The sequence below is a fragment of the Bison bison genome, unplaced genomic scaffold, assembly GCF_000754665.1.
Source record: "Bison bison bison isolate TAMUID 2011002044 unplaced genomic scaffold, Bison_UMD1.0 scf7180017864519, whole genome shotgun sequence".
In the NCBI taxonomy this organism is placed as follows: domain Eukaryota; kingdom Metazoa; phylum Chordata; class Mammalia; order Artiodactyla; family Bovidae; genus Bison; species Bison bison.
In genome coordinates, this window is record NW_011495072.1 from 10,999,973 (window position 1) to 11,014,958 (window position 14,986).

The window sequence follows — 14,986 nt, forward strand, 5'->3', positions numbered from 1 at the left end:
GCTCCATGTCCCTCACATTGATGGGACAGTGATGGGGAATGTGGTGGGAATGTGACCCAGGGGAGAGGACCTGTCCTCTGGGTGGGTGGCTCCAGAGGGTGTCCAGAGAAGGGTGACAGCCTGGACGACTCCACACAGGACCAGAATCAGAGTGGCCCAGACACCCCTGGATCCACAGATTCCAGCCCTCATCCCATCTCCTGACCCATTGTGATTTTAGGAGAGTGATCTGTGCCCTAAAAAAAAAATTATATTGAAGTATAGTTGATTTACAATGCTGTGTTAGTTTCAGGTGTACAACAAAGTGATTCAGTTATATATATATATATATATATTCACTCTTTTTCAGATCCTCTTCTCATATAGGTTATCACAGAATATTGAGTAGAGTTCCCTGTGCTGTACACTAGGTCCTTTCTGGTTACCTGTCTTATTTATAGTAGTACGTGGGCTCAGTGTTCTTTGAAGTCACTCTGTGATCTGTGACCTGTGGTACAACACGCACAAGAATGATGTCCTACCTGCCAACTTTCTTCTTAGCGGGCAGAAGTTTATTTCAAAATTAGGAGAATAGGACACAGGGTGGGCTGTGATTTCTTTTCTTTATTGAAAGGATATTACAAAGTAATGGCTGTAGGAAACAGATGAGAGCAACATTAAAAAAACAAATGAATTTTATAAGTTGAAATACAAAGTTGGTACACGATAAAAAAATGTTTAAAAATAGGTAACACTTTTTTAGGATAGAAAGGTCTGCACCAGTGTTCAATAAAGATTCAAATAACTAAGATGCGGTATGGAGTGGGGTTTCAGTCCCTGTTAAATCACAGACTCAGAGTCTGCTCATCTCTGCTTAGCTGGGGAGCAGGGAGAATGTGTCAGCAGAGACCAGAAGAGCTCAGTCCCTCTACGGATACTCCCAGCCATTCCCACCCTGCCAGTCCTCAGGGCTCAGCTCTGGGTCCAGGCTCAGGATGCAGCTCAAGGTCAGGTAGATTACTGTTTTTGTTTGCCCACAGGGAGGTGATGGTGTCTGTGTCACACAAAAGTGCTGGCTCATACAAAGGTTACACATTTCACAATACATTAAGGAGCTGCCATTTTGAGTTTTATACATCTTGAGCTTAGAACAGAAACACAACTAGATTTCACTGAGAAAATTATTTTAAAAGCTACATTAAACAGAATAATATTTAAAACAGGTTAAGCGATATTGTAATATAATGTAATTCATCCATCCATCCCTCATTCCTTTTTTGAAAAAACAATCACTATGATCCTGACATATAGCAGCACCATAAGTAAGACCATCCTGGGTAATAAAGGCTGGAAGTCTTCTGGGAAATACAGGGAGGAATTTTTAAGTATGGAAGAGATTTTCAGTGTTCAAACACCGAGGGGCACTGAGATGGATGGAGCTTGAAGGCAGGAGAAAGAGGCCGTGCCTGCTGGGACAAGGAACTGAGGACACAGGGATGGGCCCCGAGCACAGGCGGCTCCATCAGGAGGAGGACATCAATCCTGCAGGAGGAGGGGGGCTGGCGGAGCAGGCTCTCAGACTCAGCCTCCAGGCCCAGGGGTCCCACTGGTGGGGGCAGTGGGTTTGGAAGGCAGTAGGGGGCAGGGGGACTCGGGAAACTGGAGAGGGGGCTGAAGGGCCTGATGCAGCCAGTGGTTGCCTCGCTGATATTCAGTGTCAGTGTGGTCACGTCTTCTGGATTTACATGTGCTCACTTAACTGTAAATATTAACAAGTTCTAGTATTTTAGAGAATACTGTGCCGGACATAAGAGCATATAGTGTCCAGTATCCAGTTGAGAATTCTGCCTCTGATTTGACTCTACACTGCATTCCATTCTTTCAGCTCTACTGCTGATATTCTGAACTCTCAAATAAATTAACAGAAGTTCTATATGAAATAGCCTCAGAATACAAAATTACATAGTGTAAATAAATACAGTAGAATTTAAATGTGTCCTTCATCTTGTTAATTTTTTAAGGTTTTACATATTGTCTGTGTAAGCATAGGATATTCGGGCTATAAAGAATATTTTTTTACCCTGAAAATAATAGAAGTAACTGCTCACAAGATACTACAAAATTATATATGAGATAAAATTTTTCCACTGACATAGTATTTTGAATAAGAAGAGGTAAACTAGGGTTTCAAGAATTTAGAAAAGGAACCAAGTTCAAGATGAAACATATGAAAAACAAGGAATACTAAGAAGAAAAAATTCACATTTAAAGAAATGTGTTTACACTTCATCTGTCTTCATCATCACATATTGCCTTGTTTTGAGCGTCACCTTTTACATCTGAATCTAAGATTTAAGTTTTAATATAGCTATGCCCTTTTAATTTGAGCATCTAAATCTGGAGTCAGGGAAATAAGTCCATCTGTTTTTGAAGTTATTGTCATGCAGCCCCATCCATTCATTTATGTATGGTCTATGGCTGCTTTCATACTACAGAGATAAAGGTGAGCAACTGAGACCATATGGAGCAATTTGAGACCAAAATGGAGACCACATGGCCTGCAAAGACAAAAATATTTACTGACTTACCAGTTTCATTAGCTTTTAGTTTACTGGACTTTTTTGTTAGCAGTTTCACTTTTTTAAATAATCATTTGTTTATTATTTCTTAAAATAATCATGTATTTCACATTATTCCTTTGCTACCTTTTTATTCAGTGACTGCAAGAAATGGCCATCTAGACGAACACCCAACAGGACTCTTCTCCAAAGCCCAAGGCCTATCAGACTTCAGGCCAAGTCAAGACTTAAGGCCATGCCATAACAAGGTCCAAACCCACCATCCAGCCACTCTCCGAGCTTGCTAATCGTATTATCTGATGAGTCCTACTCGCAGGTATCCTAACATAAAATAGCACACCACCTCCTGATTGCACAGATAGGCTACACCTTGGCCCAGCACACTAGACCTGCCCATTTCAGGTCAAGTTATCCAAGGCCCAGCTACAACATAATCAATGCTTAAGTTAGTGAGGCCTAATGTCTTTCCCCCAGATCTACAGATTTTAAATCTTTTGAATGTATTCTTTATCTCAAATGGCTATAACCACATTCAGATCTGTAAATCCATATAACGACTGTAGAGTTTGCCAGGGTTTTAACTAGAGATAATTCTTTTATATTTTCAATTTTAATGAATATTTACTGTTTGCCAGGCAGTGTAATAGATATGAGATTTAAAGTAAGATAAGATATTGATTATCTCCTTAGTGTCTTTATGATCAAGTTACAGAGGAAAACAGGTAAAACAACAATTATAATACAGTGGGGGTAGGTTTTATTGAGATACGTTATAAGAACACAGGGAAAATTTCTAGGAAAGGGTGACAGAAATGAGTCCACCAGGATCCCACACCATCAGTAGACTACTCAGACCCCTTCCCCAGCTCCCATGAGCCCCCTAAACCATGACACAGAGTGCTACAAGCTGAAAGGAGGCATCCCATGAATGCTGAATTAAAGAGGGAACTAGGCACAGAAGGGCCCCCCTTCTGTAGAGAACCCATGCTAAGGAACAGAGGTGCATGAAGTAGAGATAGAAATGAACAAGCAATGGTATAATCCCACCTGTGCCCAACCTCCCACCACACACACACACGCATGCCCATCCATACGGCCCTGCAGTGGACAACACTAGGAAAAATAGACACCCACACACACCCAACACAGTCAGTCATGACTCCAGGAAGCCCCGAGAGAATAAGATAAGACACAGCAGGTGTGATTAAGGCTTTATTGGGCATCAGACAGGCTGGGCAGGAACCACACTGGGAAGCATGGACTGCACACCAGGCCAGGTCTGGTCTTCAGGGCAGCACTGGGAGCTCAGAGCAGAGCCCTGTGGGCCAGGGGCCTGGCTGGGCTGCTCACAGCAGAAGTAATCATGGAAGGGAAGGATAGTCTGGGTGGCTTTAATGCAGGAGGGATAATGTGGGGTGGGGAGGAACTTTGCTCAAAAATAGTGGGAAACTGAATCTTTAAAGTAGGAATGGAAAGGGGTGTGGGAGGGGGATAATGGGGCCAAGAAGCCATCTAGAGTGAACAGAAGGAAAAAGAAGAAGACAGATGGTTCTGCGGGCAGGAAGGTCCACCTGATCTCCAAGGCACTGGCTCCTCACGCCCATCTCCTGGTTGTGGGCACTACTTGTTGCCCCACACAGCAAGCTTCATGAACAGAGGGCCTGGGAGGAAGCGGCTGGACTTCATGTAGGCAGAGATCTTCTTCAGGCCCTGAGGGTGAAAAAGAACACCAGGCCTCAGGTCTGCTGCCCCACTGGAACCCAGGCACCTCTCCCCAAGTTTGGGACCTGGGGTACAGCCCTTCCATGTGGGAGTCAAATGTTGGGGCAAAAGATAGTCTTCTGGGGTCCCCAGCTTTGGGAAGTTGACTCTTCCAGTTTCCTGTAATTCATCTGACATCCAGACTCACCACATATAGAGACTCTATACTGTATTAGGTGCTACATATCCACTAGACATGATGACATAGGTTCAGAATCTCTACACGACTCCCCTGCAAGATGGGTTCTACGGAGGCCATTTACCAGAAGGGAAACTGAGGCACTCAGAAGATAAGCACCTCCCTCATGATCACACTGGACATAAGCAATATGGCTAGAATGTAGCCTGCTCGGTCTCCCTCTCCATTCTGAGTCTCTCTGCTGCACCCCCTTCCCCACAGCTGGAAACAAGGAGGCTCACTCATCATCCACTTACCCAAACAGTTAAGTGACCCGCAGGGCAGTTGCCCCCCATACTGTTACATTGTGTGGGCTTTCCTTTCCAGTAGACAGGTTTGGTGACTCCAACAGGGCCCAGAGAAGACTTTTTCCCCTCACCAGAACGTTACAAAGAGGTGGAACATTGGTACCAGCAAGCCCCCTTGTGCTGGTCTACTTCTCTACATATGAATACGAATTTGGCTGAGTTCTCTAGTGAGCTCAGATTTACCATCTTGGTTGACAATCTTGAGTTTTCTTCAGTGGTAGGTGAAAATGTACCTGACTTCTCAGTTCAGAAATACTGAGAAAGTACCCAGTAGAGAGAACAGGTCAGGATGAATAAATAGATCAGGGGTTGGCTGGTGTCTTTCCTTGAATTGACCGCTTTACTAGAGTCGGTAGGAATATAGTGTAGATACTACAGGCAAGAGCTTAGCTCTTTAGATAAGGAACAGAGCTCCTCCTGGCTAAGCAAGGCTTTCCCAGGCAATTGAGAAATTGTAGCAGAGGTGGAGGCCTCATACCATGGAGTCCTCATACCATGCAGCAGTCCTCATACCATGCAGCAGAAACCCACTCCTTAAAGAAACTCGCCCATCTGGGAGACACACGCAAAAGGTTTGGCAATCCTGGGTTCTCAGTGCCCACGGTGGTTTTAGACTGTCAGAAGGAAAAACTGAGACATGTATAAAACCTGAAATGAGAGTTAAGCTCACAAACAGCAGAAGGGCCCACTACATACAGTTATCAATAGCAAGTTGTCCAGACAGACTCTGAAAAGGGAAATCAAACTTTCTAGGTAAAAGAAAGAGGAGTGACCAGTGAGTTAACACCACAGGTTTGGATACATTACATATAAAGCTTAAACTATACTGAAGGAGATCTTGTCCTAAAAATCACCAAAGTGAGGTTCTTTGACATCACGAAATTGGGGTTTTTTTCGTGTACACAGCTAAAGAAACGGACTACAAGATCCAACAGACTGAAGAGAAGGCCTGTTTCAATTTGTATTTAGAAGCTTCTAAAAGAGGAAATGAGAAAGTAACTTTTGCAGAAAACCAACAAAAAATTGCTTGAAATTTTATCAGAATTTTTAAAAGGCTGCTGAAGCCAGCCCTACTCTCTACTGCTCCTCCCTGCTCCTCTAAGTACATTCTGCAATGCTCTCCTTCATGCTATTCAACTCTCTCTGAACTTCCTTTTTATAACACCAAAATTGATTCCCACAAAAGCAACAATAATTCAGAAGACTTGGTAAAATTGTGAATATTTTGGCAAAAATAGTTTTTAAAACTTTTTTTTTTTTACTTTAAGGAAACAAAAGGCCTTATAGAAGGAACTTGCTTCATCTCCCTGTGCCTTTGAGACATCAGTGTTCTACCTCATCTTCTTAGGCATCTTCTAGTGCATTTTGAGAGATTAGTCTCTGCAACTGTACAGGAACACATTTGGTGAACACTCAGCACTAAGCTGCACAGACTGCAATTCCAAGTCCTTCTGTCCAGCTATGCTAGCATTAGGTAAATGTGTCATTAGGGGTCCCAGTTCATAAAGGGTCTTTGTTGTTTCAATCTTCCTTGTATCTCCCTGTACAACAAAGGCCCTTACTTTCTTAGACTATATTTGTGAGTAAACGTCCTGGTTCTTGAGAAAGCTGCATCCTTTGCACTCTCTTGCAGGGATTCCTCTTCCTCTTACTGGTTTGAATCACAACTAGGAATCCTAACAATGGATCTTTTAAACTGGAAAAACTTCTAAATTGGTAAATTTTTAGAGACCTCTCATTGTAAAAACAGTTGTTTTATTGGTACCCATGGAAAGATAAAATTAAAAGGTGGATATGCACAATATTGATAATCAGCTATATCCCCAAAGAAAATTAAAAGTTTAAATTAAAACAAATTTTTTTAATTAAAGATGGATACAAAGAAATATAATCATTGCTAACCTTAAGAACTTCCTTAGTTTCAAATCAATCAACCAACAAACAAAAGTTGTTCATAGAGCCTTATTTGTGGTCTCACATTTCCCCTCAATTGATCTTGCAGGTGCTAATAAAAACAATAGAATAACTAAAGTTAATTAGGTTAATAAACAGGGAATAGATAAAAGCTGAGGGGAAAATCAAGTGATTTCTTCCTACAAGTAGGAAATTTTAAAGGGACTGGTCCCAACAGGATAAAAATCTTGATATGGTTATTAAGAGATGAGATAAATGAAACAGACTTTGATGGCATGAAAACAAAAGTTTTGATACAACACTACCAAAAAGGACGTTTTTGATGGGCCAGAAAGACCCCTTTATCAGTCCCCCAAATATAAAGGGACCCAAACAAGTCCATTCTACTTACCCCAGTTTAGAAAAATTTTAAAGGTAAGAGGGTAAAAAAAATTACACTGAGATACTTGACCAGCAATTGCATGGGGCAATAAACCAAACAACCCAGTTAAAGACTGACAAAAAGGCCTGGATCCCTTGGCTCAACCCCTCACTGGAGCCCAAAACCCTTTATACAGGACTGGGTTAAAATGGCCTGGGAAATAAAAAGGGAAGTTTCTAGGACTCTTTATAAGACCAAGAGTTGCTAACAGAGTCCTGACAAGGACTACGGTTAAAGGTATAACAGTTGATAGAACTGAGATTTGTTACGGATAGAAACAAACTCTGATGCAATGTTGGATCTGTTTCTTTTACGTTAAGCATTGCTTCCCATTGCTTTTGTTCACTAAAAGGACACTGTCTATACCTAATAGCCTCCACAGGGGAACCCTGCCCCTCTGCCTAAATGTTAAACCGAAGTACCTTTGTTCAAGACCCTGGCTACCTATGGCTACAGGAAAGAAGAAATTAACACATCCCCTCCAGGAGGCTGGCCAAGACATTTGCAAGATTAATGGCTTTTTTACTTTAAGGTCTCACCTACCCACTCTCAGTTCTATAAAACTGAGGCATATGGGCATCCAGACCCTGATAAGTTGGTTATTTTGGGACATTTGTCTGCCATCTTCTCAGTCCGCCAGCTTTCTGAATAAAGTCACATTCCCTCCCTCAACACCTTGTCTCTCAGATTATTGGCCTGTTGTGCAGCTAGCAGACCAAGCTTGGACTTGGTAACATATTTAAAAGTGGTATATTTGAACAGCTTTATGTAAGATGGTTACATCTCTTTTACCTGATTATACTGTGGGGATATACAAACATGTCTCACTGGGGAATGCTCCCCTGCCTCGCATAAGAAACAGCATATAATCTGCCTCTCAAACAATTTTAATTAAACATAATAAAGAAAACTAATAGGGTTACCTAAGCCAACAAACTATGAGATAAAAATTGCAGTCCAATATTCAGATACTCTAATATTCAAATACTCTTTGCAACCCCATGGACTGTAGCCTACCAGGCTCCTCTGTCCATGTAATTTTCCAAGCAAGAGTACTGAAGTGGGTTGCCATTTCCTTCTCCAGGGGATCTTCCCGACCCAGGGGATCTTCCCGACCCAGGGATCAAACCCGGGTCTCCCGCATTGTAGGCAGACGCTTTACCATCTGAGCCACCAGGGAAGGTGTTCAATATTCAGGGCCTAATAGAAGCAATAACGGAGTTTGGTCTGGGAGGTTTGTTTGGTTGGTTGGTTTTATCTTTGTTCCTAGGATAAACTGGCCTGAGTTTGACTTGTGCACTCAGAAAGATGGCCTTCTGCAAACATTTGAAGACATGATACATTGATCCCTATAGTTCTAGAATACAGAAATCTTTTGATTTCCAGTTTAGTTGGAAATTTTCCTACTGATATAAAAAAGCAAATGAAAGAAAACGTACTTGGGAAAATCCATCTTTTGACATCATTTGGGTGGCAGCCCAGTTCTTCAGAGAATTAAAAGCAATTGTGTTTGTCTTGCAAATCTCCACTTATCAAGGGACTTCCCTGGTGGTTTAGTGGTTAGGACTCTGCCTTCCAAAGCAGGGACTCGGGTTCAATTGCTGGTCGGGGAACTAAGATCTCACGTGCCCTGGAGCAACGAAGCTCTCACATCATAGCCACTAAGCCCAGGAGCTCCAGAGCCTGCACACCACAACTGGAAAAAGCCCGAGCACCACAATGAAAGATCCTGCATGACGCAACCAACACGCTACGCAGTCAAACAGATGTTTTTTAAAAATCTCCACATACCAGAAATGTAAATACAGCTCACAATGACCTGAGACTAAGCAGGATTAACTTAATAAGGTAGAACCTGACACCAAAGGGAAGAAATAACAAAGAGGCCTCTTTAAACTCAAATGGTTGGAAAGGCTTCTTCACTCACAATATACTTGCTGCTGCTGCTGCTAAGTCACTTCAGTCGTGTCCGACTCTGTGCAACCCCACAGACAGCAGCCTACCAGGCTCCCCTGTCCCTGGGATTCTCCAGGCAAGAACACTGGAGTGGGTTGCCATTTCCTTCTCCAACGCACGAAAGTGAAAAGTGAAAGTGAAGTCGCTCAGTCGTGCCCGACGCTTAGCGACCCCATGGACTGCAGCCTACCAGCCTCCTCTGTCCATGGGATTTTCCAGGCAAGAGTACTGGAGTGGGGTGCCATTGCCTTCTCCCACAATATACTTAATGGCCTCTTTAAGGGTTTGTCAAAAATGAATGCGAGGACTTCCCTAGTGGTCCAGTGGTTGAAAATCTGCCTGCCAATGCAGGGGACATGGGTTTGACCCTGGACTGGGAAGTTTCAACATGAAACTTCATGAACCACAACTGCTGAGCCTGGGCTCTATAGCCAGAGCGCACGCCTAGAGCCCATGCTCCATGACAAGAGAAGCCACTGCAATAGAAGCCAGATGACCACACTAGAGATTAGCCCCAGAAGGAAATGGCAACCCACTCCAGTATTCTTGCCTAGAGAATCCCAGGGACAGGGGAGCCTGGTGGGCTGCCGTCTATGGGGTCGCACAGAGTCGGACACGACTGAAGCGACTTAGCAGCAGCAGCAGCTGCAACTAGAGAAACCTGTGCCCAGGAACGAAGACCCCAGCTGAGACAAAAATAAATACATATTTTTTTAAATCTATGAAAAAAAAGAATGAATACAAATCTTATTCTTTTCCATGAGGAGTAAAAAGCCTGAAGATTTTTCTTCATTATTAGTTATAGAAAGGGGTGAGCTGCCACCAACTGCAGTCACTCACAAACAGTGTACCCTGAGAAGAGCTCAGGATGAAGAAAACCAGGATTAAACATTCTGTGATTTGGACATGGGGTCCTATAGAGAGTTAGGATGCATCCCAAACTAAGAATTACAGTGACCTAAGATTCATGCATCTTCCTACACATAGAAGAGCACTAAGGTCATTAACTTGAGATGTTGGTGTTTTGATGATTAGCACTAATCTTTTATCAAGATGCATGCTTGGCTACATGTATTTCCGAGTCAAAAATGTATATACCTACTGTTTCCTACCCTACATCTTCAGAGCTCTCTGGGAGGCTGTCTCTTGGGCTACAGTCCTCAGTAAGGTCTCCAAATAAAACTGTAACTTGCTGCTTTTAAGTTCTGTCAAATGTTTTCCAATCAACATCTCATTATAGGAGTATTTGTTCTTTTCTTTATGCAAAAATATTCTCTTTTTCAGAAAAGGCTCCTAGGTTCCCAGGGTTTGCATAGACAGATGGGCCCTTAGCAAAACAAAGGCACTCAGAAAGTGCCTGAGCAACTTGCAGAACCACATCTCACCCAATGACTCAGCAAAACATGGATGAAACATGATAGGAGGGTGTGGAACACCAAGACTAGCCCAGGCCACACTCTAATTATTCCACTGCAAGGACATAGACCAGCTGCGTGGCATGGGACCTCAGCCCACTCTCACTGGGCCCCAACCTACCTCATCCCCAGTTCCGCTGCAGCCAACCAGGCAGCAACACTCAGGTGTACCTGCGCACCACCTTCCCAAGACAGACAATGCTCAAGAGTTCCAAGCACTCCAAGATCTAGGGCTGCCTGTGCCCCACAGCCCAGGGCCCAACAGGCCACACGCTACAGCCCACATCTGTCCCCATCCTGCCTGCTGGGCAGTAATCCCAGCTCTTGCAAAATTCTCAAGGCAACACGTCTTGGACCAAAACCAGAGCTGATGAGAACTAGCTGAGAAAGCAGATTTCATGATGAGGAGTGGGAATACTAAACAGAATGAAGGCTGAAAGCCTTTAGGGCTAAAGCCTCAAATTCCCAAATCCATCACAAAGCAGACTTCTTTGCTCTCAAATTAGTTGACCGAGGGTGACAATGATGAGCTGAGAGGTGAGATCAGGCTGTGCACCTCCAGAATCAAGGTGGCTCCACCCACACCACACAGCTTGAGGTCCCTGTAGTTCTCCAGCTGCACTGAGCCCAAGAGGCTGGGCGCCAGGACTGCATGACTTCTGTATCCCACTTGTGCCTGACACAGTGTCTCATACAGGGGAGAGGATCAGATCAGTGAATGTGACTTAAAATGAATGCACTATCACATCTCTGAGATGGAATCTGGAGTTAACATGAAGGAAGAAGGGACAGGAGATGAGGAGTGAAGGAACTGCCCACCGTAAGAGGTGTCAAGATGAAATCCTTGCACAGGACACCTCTGTATGCACCCAAATCCCAGCACCAACTACAGATGTGACAATCTCAGAAAAACAGGGCGGGGCTCAATTGCTGCAGAGCCCTTTGGAGATCAGGAGAATATATTGTCTGTGTTTTTAGTACTTGATATCAATCCTACTGTGTCTCATTCTACTAATGCCAGCTGCATACCATCTCCTGAATATTCTGCTTCCTACACACTTTCCAGAACTGTGAACCCAGACAATAAAAGGACCCGAGCTTTTCATTTCAGTACAGGAGATGGACAGCCACTGACTGCTGCCCATAGAAGCCAGACAGTCTGACTAGGAGTGCTGACCCAGCACAGCCTGTACTGGTTGTGTGACCGTCAGAAATTACTTATCCTTTCAGCTTAATTCCTTATCTGTAAAATGGAGAGGATAATTGTTCCACATGTAGGAATGTTATAAAGATTAAATGTGACACAATACACGTCAGTAACTGAGGAGAGATTCTGGTAAACAAAATTCTCCATAAACGCTAGTCTTCACTGTAGTCCCAACTAGGAAATCAGGGAGAATAAGAGAGAGAAGAAAGACGTAAATACAAGGGGTTCAGGAGAATCACCTCAAAACGAGAAATGAAGTCTTTCAGGTTTGGGAATGCGTCCAGGCACTTGGGCTCAAATATGCGGTGCATGTCAAGGACGTCATAAACCAGGAAATCCACATAGGTGAGCTGCAGGAAGACAAAGCATGAATGCGGACTGAACTCTGAACCTGGGGAAATGACAGTTATCCCGCCCCCAAAGCCGTCCAACTCACCTTGTCCCCTGCAAACCAAGGCCTCTTCCCCAGAAACTCTGAGAACAGCTTGATTTTTTCAGGGATCTCCTTCAAGAAACCAGGCTTCAGTTTCTCCTGAGACACAGAACAGTTGTCACCACCCTCACACACAGACTGAGAGAGAGAGCAGTCCTCCCAGCAGAGAGCAGTCCTCCCAGGGCTGTGTCTGATCCCAGCCGTCAGGTGAGCAGTCATGTCCCTTGACTGTACGTGAGTCAGGGTCCAGGGCCAATTCAACCCACCTGTGTTCACTAGACTCCTATGGGAACCATCTCCCATCTGTGAGAGACTGTGGGAAGGCAAAGGGCAAAACACACTGTTCCCGGACCTGTCACCACTCAGCTCCAGACACCTGCCCTGGGTCAGACCAGCAGTGCTGTGAGACCTGGCGGAGCTTGGTCCTCAGACCTCAGGCTGATCAACACTAAAATGATTAGGAAAGAAGTCCTACATTCCAGTGTGGGAGACAGGAATGGTGTGGACGCCTGAGCAGTTTCTGAACAGCTGGAGAGAACTGGAAGCTGAAAGGAAGGAGGGAGAGGAAGAAAGGCTAACCCTGGGCTGCCCAATGGACACATGTCCTGATCCCTGAGATGCCAAGAAGGAGGCTATGTGGTAAGGAGAAAAACATTCAGTTTACGAATTGAATTTCTATCCAGGGGAAGCTGGACTCCTCTTAAGATTAGAGGGAACTGAGTTAGAGTTTCAAAGGAAATGTCCTGGTGGATCACTAGCTCCAAGATCAAAATCTAAAAGACCAGTTGATGAGATCCTGACAAGCACCTCACACCCTCTCCAACTCAGTGGGAAGGACTCACAAAGTCAGGGCTGTAGCAGATCCTGGCCATGGCCAAGCGGACATCCATAACCTGGTTCTCCAAAATGTCCACACGAATCATCTCCTCCTCTGTCTCCCCACCTGTGGCCACACAACAGAGACTCACCCTCAGTATCCCATTCCAGCCCAACCCAGGGCATGGCCACCGGTGTCCCTGACCCCAGCTCCAGACCCACTCACACAGGTTGTGCTTGCGAGCAATGTACCGAAGGATGGCGTTGCTCTGGGTGAGCTTGTGAGTCCCATCAATTAAGTAGGGCAGCTGGAAGAACAACAGGGTCTGGTTATTTGGGCCACCAGACTCCCCTGTACCCCCTCTATTGACCAAGGGCAGATATGAAATCTGGCACTCACAGAGCCTAAATACTGTGGTGGGCACTAAATAATATGCTGCAAAATGGAGGGATGAGCTGGGACAGAGTATCATGGAAGGGCAAGGGAGAGAACCAGGAAGCTGAGAGACGGAGCAGAAGGCACCTGTTCCTGAAACCTCTAAGCCAGGAAAGGAGATGGATGGAGACACTGTCCACTCCCCCTCCCAGCACCCCAGCCCCTGCACCTACATTGGGGAAGTCCAGACCCAGCTTGAATTTTTCATTCAGCCACTGGCTTCTGTCATAGTCGGGAGCTGAGAAAAAGAAGATGCAGTGAAACAACCTCCCAGGAATCCAACCCTCCTTCCCGGGGGGACCGACCAAGGAATCAGAGGCAAGACCCCCTGAACTGGTGGATACGGATTCTGAATTGGATTCTAATCTCACATGGAGCTTTGGGGGAAAGCACACGTAGAAGGATTTGGAACCTCCCTGAGCTGAGGCTTACAGAGAGCTAATGCAAGCACTAAGCAGAGCCCAAGGGGCTCTCATGTCCTGCTTTGGAGGACAGCTGCACCCTCAAAGGGTTTGGGAAGGGGCAGGTCCCTAGTCCAGCTGGTGGAGTTTGAGGGATGGGAGCAACAAGGCAGAACATGGGTTGCTTGGGAACCAATCAGCATGAGCTGGGCAGAAGTCAGAATAGGAAAAGGATTCCATTACCATCTCCTACCGAGTACTGCCTCTCCTCATAGTTTGTGTCTGTGTACTCCAGGAGAAGGCGGATGGCATGGGCCAGCTGGGAGAGACGGTGGGACAGAGGGCAGACGTCAGTCTTGACTGCAAAACTCTCACTGTTCCAGGTCACTTCCACACCTCCAACTCCCTCAGCACCATCACCTGCACCAGCCCACCCACGCCACACACACACACATGCCAACAACCAGATAAGATGATCGGGGTGAGGGGAGAGGGGCTCCGCTGCAGCAAGTCCTGTGGAAGTTTCTGGTTTGAACCGGCCTCAGCTTTGCAGCATTTTCCCAAGGGGGCGCAGCATTTCCCCACCCGCCTCCACCTTGCCCGCCCCGGGGGACCCCAGCTCACCCCGCGGATGTCCCAGTAACCCAGGATCATGGGCATGGTGCAGGTTATGACGCTCAGAGTGCAGAAGCTTCAGCGCAGCTGGGCTTGAAACTTGTCTTCTGAATCCGGGATAAAGCGGGCCCAGAAGCACCCGCCCCTCTTCTCGGCTCCTCCCCCAGCCCAGCCCCTGACTGAGCCCACGGCCTGCAGAGCAGGGTCTACTCTTGTCTCTCTCTCAGCAGATTCCTTTGGAAGCCAATCTCTGGGCGCCTAGAGATCAAAGGCCGCCGAGGTCGGGCTTGCTTGGTTCCCGACCCCAGGGAGACGTCAGCTAACCGGGGGAGTTCCCAGTGCCCTTGGGAAACAAGCCTGAATCATGACATTAAATCGGCCCGTGTTACAGGAAGAAAAGAACCCCAGGCAATCCTAACGTTCCCCCATGATTTGCAACCCTAACGCTCCCCCATGATTTACAATCCATGATAGCTGCAGTCTTCCAGAAATGAGTATCAGTGCGATAGGAGCACTTCAGTATTCATGCCTGGAAAATCCCATGGACCAAGGAGCCTGGTGGGCTAC

At 45.5% G+C, this 14,986-nt stretch overlaps 1 protein-coding gene across 1 annotated transcript; it reads right to left on the minus strand.

Moving 5' to 3' along the window:
* Positions 1–3,757: 3,757 nt before the first annotated feature.
* On the minus strand, positions 3,758–14,746 carry LOC104981664 (glutathione S-transferase Mu 1). The gene is made up of 8 exons (XM_010830893.1): positions 14,429–14,746; positions 14,048–14,123; positions 13,577–13,641; positions 13,194–13,275; positions 12,994–13,094; positions 12,155–12,250; positions 11,958–12,068; positions 3,758–4,268 (listed from the first exon to the last, which is right to left on the minus strand). The coding sequence occupies exons 1-8, from the start codon at positions 14,462–14,464 to the stop codon at positions 4,179–4,181; spliced, it is 657 nt and encodes a 218-aa protein (XP_010829195.1). The 5' UTR covers positions 14,465–14,746; the 3' UTR covers positions 3,758–4,178.
* Positions 14,747–14,986: the final 240 nt, after the last annotated feature.